General features: G+C 45.5%; 1 protein-coding gene across 1 annotated transcript in view; it reads right to left on the bottom strand.

Moving 5' to 3' along the window:
• Positions 1–1,700, bottom strand: part of MAPK1 (mitogen-activated protein kinase 1) — a 100,930-nt gene extending 99,230 nt beyond the window's left edge. The window contains exon 1 of the mRNA XM_066365456.1: positions 1,363–1,700. Within this exon, the coding sequence (XP_066221553.1) occupies positions 1,363–1,481 (119 nt within the window). The 5' untranslated portion in view covers positions 1,482–1,700. The remainder of the gene's footprint in view (positions 1–1,362) is intronic.
• Positions 1,701–9,388: the final 7,688 nt, after the last annotated feature.

The following is a 9,388-nucleotide window of genomic DNA, read 5'->3' on the forward strand; positions in this document are numbered from 1 at the left end:
ACTAGTATAGCTAACATAGCTGGTAAAATATATCCTCTATGACATTTCTAAAATTATGATCATTCAGATTTGAATACATTTCTGAAATAGATTTGCTTATAACAGTAAAATATACCAAAATTATAAAATTATTAGTAAAACTAAAGACAGCAGGGTGTAATGAACTGCAGCATTTGAAATAGGATCTCAGTCCACATTTTCATGTCTGACTCTTTAGTTTTATGACCTTAGGAATACTTTCCTCACCATCTTTCCTTCCTTCAAGGTGGCTGTTCAAATAAAATGCGATTAACATACCTTGCACAGTATCTGCCACGAAGTGTGCAATAAATATTAGTTTGCTTTCTTCATTCAACACAAAAGGCACAGTCACAAGATCTAGGTGTAAGGGAATCTACACTTCCACACGTCTTTATCAGCATAAAACACTACAGGGAGTCGGTTCTAATAAAAACAGTGCCGTCACCCTCATTCTACCTTTCTAAGGGATCTGAATTAAGATGAGGGAGCTGGCGTGTGACTCTGCAAGAACTCCATTAAGGCTACTTATATATCGGCCATTAACACATTAACAGTAAAAGTCCACAGTAATTGTGCTATAACGTCTGGATGCATTTACACTGCTAAGAGAGCTCATTCGGGATTAAGAAGAAAAAAAAAAGAGCAAAATTAGGCCCAACTCCAAACAACTCTTTAATAAAATCAGCGATGCTGACTTATCCTTCCCGAAACGTCAACAGTACGATATTAAAATACATTTTAAAACTTCAAGATTGAAATATTCCACAACTGACGCTGGTGCCACTGATACTTTTTAGAAAGCCTGCGCAGGAAAGCAACATTAGCACCACTGAAGATATTTAATGAAAGCCGTCCGCAGAAACACAGGCGAGGTGAGGGAAACATTACCATTTCGGTGTTCTGCACACAAGCCGAGGCGACCGCTTTCACCCAACGAGGCCCCCGCACTACTGACAAGCATCGGGAGGAATTCACCGCTTTACAATCGGATGTCATGATGAAGACCACCAAGCTGGCAAATTGGGAGCGGGTGGTAGGGATAGGTTTCTTCTGTTCCCTTCCTGAGGATCTCGGCTCTAAAATCCGCCCTGCGCCTTGGTCCAGAGGACCCGCGGTCCTGGCCCCCGCCCCTCTCCGCGACGAGCGAAGGCCGGCCCGCGAAGTGCCGTGACCACCACCCAAACCTCGACCAGCCGCAGGGCACCTCCCGAAGACACAACGCGCGGACCGCGGTGGCGCGGGAGGCCCAGTCGCGGACGAGGCCGCGGCTGCGTCCGCTGCGGCCCCGAGAGCTGGGGTGGGCGGGCGCGGCCAGGCCTGCGGGTGGACGTGGATACTCACCACACCATGCCGTAGGCGCCTTCGCCAATGTACGAGAGGTTAGTGTAGCGCGGCCCCACGTCGAACACCTGCCCGCGGACCATCTCTGGGCCCGCGCCCGCTGCCGCCGCCGCCGCCATGTTGGCTGCCGGGCCGCCGCCGCCGCCTCCGCCGCGCTGGGCTTGACGCTCCGCGGCCGTCGCTCGGCCCACACCGCGCCTCCCGGAGGGACCGCGCCGCCGCTGGTGCAGCCGCCGCCGTTGACCGGGAAGAAGCAAGGACGGCGCCGCTCAGGAAAGCTGTGGAGCACACAGCAACTCGGACCGATTGCCTGCCTGCCTGACTGACGGGCGGGCCGGCGGGCGGAGGGAGGGGCGCACGCTGAGGAGGCGCTAGGGCGGGGCCAAGAAGCGTGCGCGAGGATTGGATTTCTGCGGCATGGGGGCGGGGCTGTGAGGCCCGGCGGAAGCGGAGAACTCAGGGCGGAGCATGGCTGCCGCGGCACCACCCTATGAGGTCACGTGCGCTAGTGGGGGGAGTCTGCACTGGAGGTGGCTCTTGAGGGACAGGAAGTTGGCGAGACCTCGAAAAAGAACGCCCAGGACTGATCTTGAGAGGGGGGTCAGAGGCAGGGAAAGCTTGGAGTGTGGTCCTGACTGAGCCATAGAGCTACCCTGGACAGCGCGTGAGGGACAGCGACGGGCCACACAGGGACTGCGGGCCTCTGCCAGGCCTGTGAGAGCCTGTGTCCCCCACACAAACTTAGAGGCGTTGAGACCAAGACAGAAAACGAAAGGCATGACCGAGAAAGACATCTGCATACTGAGAAAGTGTAAAACACAAAGGTGGGAGGATCCTCTAATGAGACAGAGGTTCCTTCAACAAGTGTTTGTCGAGCACCTACCAAGTTCCTGGGCATCCGCCCTCATAGAAGTTACATTCTAGGAGATGCTCGATTGTGATAACTACTGTGAAGAAATGTGAAGCAGAGTAAAGGGTTAGGGGGATACAGTAAGTTGTCAGTTAACATTGTGGAAAGATTCTGAGACGTCAAGGGAAAGTAGATATAAGGAAATCGTTTTACCACAGGCTAATTGATATAAACGAATTAAGTTCTTATACCATGTCATCAATCAGTATAACCAATTAACCTTATCTGAGGACCTGCTGAAGTAGGTTGAGACACCAGAAAGACATTGAGATTCAGAGGCTGAGACCTAGATTGATACAGAGGGATAGCAATTTAGAGGAATACTGATATATAAACACAAAGATGGAAATGCTAAACCAAAGCATGAAGATGTAGGGAAAATGAGACATGCACACTGAGACCCAGCAATACAAACAACAGGGGTTGAAAAATAAAAATTGGAATCTCGAAGCACATGAATGCCAAAAATAGCTACAATGAGACAGAAACCATCCAGCCAGTGCTTCTGAACCATTTCACATGCCATCTTTAAGGGGGAATAAGAGTGGAAAACCCTGCATCCTGATTGTCCAATGTTGTGATCTTGGAAGCAGTCAACTCTGAACTTATAGTCATCTGCAATATCAACTAGTCAATCTCAAAGGTGAATAAAACTTTTTAAAAAGTCCTGTGGGGCCCTGGCCGGTTGGCTCAGTGGTAGAGTGTCGGCCTGGCGTGCAGGAGTCCCGGGTTTGATTCCTGGCCAGGGCGCACAGAAGAAGCACCCATCTGCTTCTCCACCCCTCCCTCTCTCCTTCCTCTCTGTCTCTCTCTTCCCCTCCCGCAGCCAAGGCTCCATTGGAGCAAAGTTGGCCCGGGTGCTGAGGATGGATCTGTGGCCTCTGCCTCAGGCGCTAGAATGGCTCTGGTCGCAGCGATGCCCCAGATGGGCAGAGCATCGCTCCCTGGTGGGCGTGCCGGATGGATCCCGGTGAGGCGCATGCAGGAGTCTGATTGCCTCCCTATTTCCAACTTCAGAAAAATACAAAAAAAAAAAAAAAAAAAGTCCTGTGGAGAAAACGTATGTGATACATGAGAAAAGGAAGTGCTAGAGCCCAAAATTACTTCCTTGAAATATATTTAGTCCTTGACGCTGAATCCAGTTTTAGAAAACATCTAATTCTTATTTTCAGTTATAAGAGGACATTGCATCTTTTAAAAACAGGCCAAAATAGGCCCTGGCCGGTTGGCTCAGCGGTGGAGCGTCGGCCTGGCGTGCGGGGGACCCGGGTTCGATTTCCGGCCAGGGCACAGGGGAGAGGCGCCCGTTTGCTTCTCCACCCCCACCCCCTCCTTCCTCTCTGTCTCTCTCTTCCCCTCCCGCAGCCGCAGCCGGGGCTCCATTGGAGCAGGGATGGCCCAGGCGCTGGGGATGGCTCCTTGGCCTCTGCCCCAGGCACTGGAGTGGCTCTGGTTGCAGCAGAGCGACGCCCCGGAGGGGCAGAGCATCGCCCCCTGGTGAGCAGAGCGTCTGCCCCTGGTGGGCGTGCCGGGTGGATCCCGGTAGGGCGGATCCCGGTCGGACGCATGCGGGAGTCTGTCTGACTGTCTCTCCCCATTTCCAGCTTCAGAAAAATACAAAAAAAAAACAACAAAAAAAAACAGGCCAAAATAAAAGGAGAATGCTATGAAATTAAAACCACAATAACCAAAGTAAAATTCACTGGTCAAAGTGGTAAAAAGCAGTTTGACAATGTGGAAGAGCAAATCGGCAATATGGAAGATAAACTAAGTGATAGAATTATTTAAGAGAAGAAAATGGACAGGAGAACATCATGGAGATTCAAGCTATCGGCATTCTCAAAAAGGAGCCAGAGCAAATCAATCAGATTCAATATTAAAATTATAATAAAAGAAAACTTTCCTTAGATCTAAAAAGATCTGAGGTGGAGGTGGAAAATCAAGTGAGTTCACTGGGATCCAGAAAAATTAATAAGCACAACTTCAAGACATAATCTGGAAAAAGTATTAAATTTTAGGGATAAAAAACAAACACTAACAGTATCCAATCAGAAAAAAAAATTGTTGGCCTTGTCTGGATAGCTCAGTTGGTTAGAGCATTGTTCTGAAATGACAAGGTTGCAGGTTCCATCCCCGGTTGAGAGTACACACAGGACACAACCGTTGAATGTACAACTAAGCGGAACAACAAATGAATGCTTCCCTTCACCTCCCCTCTCTCTCCCTTCCTCTCTCTGTCTCTCTAAAAATCAATAAATAAAAAATTAAGCTCTGGCCAGATATCTTGCTTGGTTGGAGCATCATCCTAAAGTGCAGAGGTTGCCAGTTCAATTCCTGGTCAGGGTATGTGCAGGAACAGCTCAATGTTCCTCTCTCTCTCTCTCTCTCTCTTATTTATTTATTTATTTAAATTTTTAGTGAGAAGAGGGGAGGTAGAGACAGACTACTGCATTCGCCCAGACTAGGATCCACCTGGCAAGCCCCATGCTCTGTCCATCTGGGGCCCTTGCTCTGTTGCAACCAGAGCCATTTTTTAGCACCTGAGACAGAGGCCATGGAGCCATCCTCAGTGCCCAGGGCCAACTCGCTCCAATCAAGCTTTGGCTGCAGGAGGGGAGGAGAAGAAAGAGAGAGAGAGAAGTGAAAGAAGGAGGTGGAGAAGCAGATGGGCACTTCTCCTGTATGCACTGATAGGGAATTAAAACCAGGACATTCACACGCCAGGCGACGCTCTACCACTGAGCAACCAGCCAGGGCCTCTCTCTTAAAAAAAAAAATTACAAAAAAGCTAAATACTTTTTTTTTCAGATTCCTTCTTTGTAAAAATTATATGTCCAAAGGAATATGGGTCAAGACAGATAGAACACTAAGGGAGAAGACTGTAACCCTCAGATGGTTTCACTCCCTCCAATGCCTTAATTCCTTCCAGATTTTTAAACATTGCTCAGAATTTCTTTCCTGAACTCCATCCAGTCAGCATGTTCCTCTGGACAGCTCAATGTGACATCCCACAGGTGCTTCAACTCGACATATCCAAACTGCCAATGGTTAACTGCGTGTGCTCTGCACTCACTGCTGGAGGGTTTAAATATTGGTTGCTCCACTTACTACCTGTATGACATTAGCCCTCAGTTTTCCTCACTATTCAAATCTTAAGTTTGTTGAACAGAGTATATAAGACAATAGATGTAAAGAGCCTGGCACATAGTAAGTACCCAATAAATATTTCCTGTAGTTATGATCTGCCCCACCCAAACCTGTTCTTCATTTTGTGCCTGTGGATAGCATCACCTTCACCCATATACTCAAGTGGGAAGTTTGGGTATGATCCGTAACAACTTCTTTACCTCCCTACTACTAACCCCTCCTCAACCAACCAATCACAACTTACTTTTTAAATTCTTTTTTTTTAATAGAAAGAGAAGAAGAAAGAGAGACACACAGAAAGAGAAAAACATCAATTTGTAGTTCCACTCATTCGTGCCATCATTTGTTGATTCTTGTACGTGCCCTGACCGGAGATTGAACCCCCAACTTCAGCGTGTCGGGGTGATGCTGATTTTCTTTTTCTTTTTTTTTTTTTTTAAGATTTTATTTATTCATTATAGAGAGGGGAGAGAGAGAGAGAAAGGGGGAGGAGCTGGAAGCATCAACTCCCATATGTGCCTTGACCAGGCAAGCCCAGGGTTTTGAACCAGCTACCTCAGCGTTTCCAGGCTGACGCTTCATCCACTGCGCCACCACAGGTCAGGCTGATGCTGATTTTCAACCTTTTTTTTCATAGCACAAACACACACTAATTACTAAGGTCAGTGCCCCTGACTAAATACAACCATTTTCATCTCATGGCACAAATAAATTAGTTACTAAAGAAGAAGAGGTCAGGGCCCCTTTTTCTTTAGTAATTAGTTTATGAGTGCATGAGAAACAAAGGTTGAAAGTCTAACCAACTGAGCTATCCAGCCGGGGCCATATTCTATTTCTTTAATATTTCTGAAATTGTTGCTACTCAAAACATGGTCTTCAGACCAGCAGTATCAGCATTATGTGGGAGTTTGTCAGGAATACAGCATCTCAGGCCCCACCTTGGACCTATTGAATCAGGATCTGCATTTTAATAAGATCCAGTGGTTCTTAACTTTGAAAAGCACTATTTTAAATGTATCCATTTTATTTCCACTGCCATTCTGCTGCTTAAAGCCTGATTCATCAACTCTCATACCTAGACTACCACAACAGTCTTAACTATTCTGCCTTCAGTATTGCCTGTTTCCAATGACTTCTCTTTATTTATACCCAGTCTTTTCATAACAAAATTGACTATGTCATTCCCCTTCTTAAAAGCAAGTCAGTGGTTTCTAATGCTCTCATAGTGAGGCCATGATTGACCATCCCTCCACTCCAATTCCTTTTACTCTGCCCTTTCATGTTCCAGCCAGACTAGGCTATTCTCAGTTCTCTCTTGTCTTTCAGTCTTATCATATACCACTCTCTAGAGCAGGGGTCCCCAAACTATGGCAGGCGGACTGCATGCAGCCCCTGAGGCCATTATCCGGCCCCCGCCACACTTCTGGAAGGGGCACCTCTTTCATTGGTGGTCAGTGAGAGGATGCATCCTGTGTTCCTGGAGTACTGTATGTGGTGGCACTGCAAAGCGCTGTGTCGCTCACGTACAGTACTACTTCCAGTGATGCGGGATGCACGCGTCACAGCTCCAGAAACACGTCATATCATTTGTTATGATCATTTGTTATGGCTAGCAGTGACAAATATGGAACCCAACATTGACCATCTCATTAACCAAAAGCAGGCCCATAGCCTGAGCAGGCGGTGGGGCAGTGGATAGAGCGTCGGACTGGGATGCAGAGGACCCAGGTTCGAGACCCCCGAGGTCGCTGGCTTGAGTGCAGGCTTATCTGGTTTGAGCAAAATTGCACCAGCTTGAGCCCAAGGTCGCTGGCTCCAGCAAGGGGTTACTCAATCTGCTGAAGGCCCGCGGTCAAGGCACGTATGAGAAAGCAATCAATGAACAACTAAGGTGTTGCAACGTGCAATGAAAAACTAATGATTGATGCTTTTCATCTCTCTGTTCCTGTCTGTCTGTCCCTGTCTATCCCTCTCTCTGACTCACTCTCTGTCTCTGTAAAAAATAAAAAATTAAAAAAAAAAAAGCAGGCCCATAGTTCCCATTGAAATACTGGTCAGTTTGTTGATTTAAATTTACTTGTTCTTTATTTTAAATATTGTATTTGTTCCCGTTTTGTCTTTTTACTTTAAAATAAGATATGTGCAGTGTGCATAGGGATTTGTTAATAGTTTTTTATAGTCCTGCCCTCCAACGGTCTGAGGGAGAGTGAACTGGCCCCCTGTGTAAAAAGTTTGGGGACCCCTGCTCTAGAGCTTCACTCTGCCAGCATTTGTGGACATTTTAAAACCACTACATTGTCATGACATGATGCACCCGACCACTGATTTTCTCCAGAGAACTTCTCTTGCCTGGTTGCATGGGAACTAAACAAACTTATAATTAGAGTTTGGCTTCGCTTGTGGTTTTCTTTTTCTTTTTAAAAAAATATACTGATTTTTAGAGAGAGAGGAAGGGGGAAGTGAGGGAGAAAAAGAGAAACACCAATTTGTTGTCCCACTTATTTATTTATTCATTGGTTGATTCTTGTATATGTCCTGACTCAGGATAAAACCCACAACTTTAACATATTGGAACAATGCTCTTGAGCTACCCAGCAGGGACTTCATTTGTGGTTTTCTGACAGAGAAAGTACACTGACCAGAAGACAACCCTAATCAGGTCCTCTGACAATTATTGTTCATTCTAAGATGGGTTTTAATTATAAATCAGACTGCTGAGTCAGATTAGCATGAGCCAGGCCCAAAAGGAAAAATTATTTAGCTACAGTAACAACAAACTTCTGGAAGCACAAGATGAGAATTTGGCTCTGGAACACTGAAACCAAGCTAAGCCACTATTAAAGAATAAGACCCTACTTAGATGGCTAGCTGGCCACCTGAATGTCTTCCTTACTGTCTTTCTAGGGTAGTGACAATTCACAGATCTATAGAATCTTAGAAACAATGGGCATCCGTTATTTTTGCCTGCACAGCATCAACTCTTCCTCTCTCTGGTAGCACAACCCAATTTTCCGTTGGTGAACTGTCTCTTCTGCACTCTCATGGGTTAGCTTGTGGCCCAGGGCTACTCAACCAGGGTCACAGACATTAGTTCAAAGGATGGGTTTATGACCTGGTCCAGGACAATTACACTGAGCCCAGACTTTTTAAAAAACAATTGGGGATGAGATTGTTCTCTTTCTGTTGGGGTGCTAGAGCAGTGAGTATGAGTCTAAGGCCAAACATGCTATGATGTGAGAAATACTCTTTGAGAATGAAGGTCATACAGAAAAAGCAGAGTCCAGATTGGGAGACAATTTTCTGATGACATTGTTTGAGACTACATTCAGCTGAGCTTGGACATTACAGGCTCAGTTGAATATATATATTTTTTTACTGAAGTCAACTTGATTTATCTTTCTGTCATTTGAAACCACAGAGTTTCTGACTAATACACTACCCAGTTAACTCCCTTTTCTGCAAAAATTGCTCAGAATTGTACAATAAATCACCAAGACATGAATCAGAAAGTCATGAATGATGAAATGAGAGAAAAGAACTGGCGACAAGCCTTGAAACTAGCTAAAGATAGAGAGATAACTGAATAAAAACACCACTCAGTAGAGATTGTTTGACGCTGATAGGTTGAAATAATTGTTGCTATGGTAACAAACAAAATGCAAAAGAAAAACTTGAGAAAGAGGATTTTTTAAAAATAGCAGGGTTTTTAACTTCAGATTAATGCAGTGAAAATCAGAGAGAGAGAAAGGGAGTAGAAAAAGCAAGATAGAGTAGGTCTTGTTTTACAGAAAATAAAGATAAAAGTTACTTTTTAAAATAGTATAATTTTATGGTTTTTTCAGTGTTTTTTTTGTGACATAAAAAGCTTTGTTTACCTTATAAATTATGACAAAAGATAAAGAGGTAAATGTAATTTATATAGCAAAAATCAAGTCCTGTACCAAGAAATGTATCACTTTCCTCACATTA

This window comes from Saccopteryx leptura, chromosome 2, assembly GCF_036850995.1.
Source record: "Saccopteryx leptura isolate mSacLep1 chromosome 2, mSacLep1_pri_phased_curated, whole genome shotgun sequence".
NCBI lineage: Eukaryota > Metazoa > Chordata > Mammalia > Chiroptera > Emballonuridae > Saccopteryx > Saccopteryx leptura.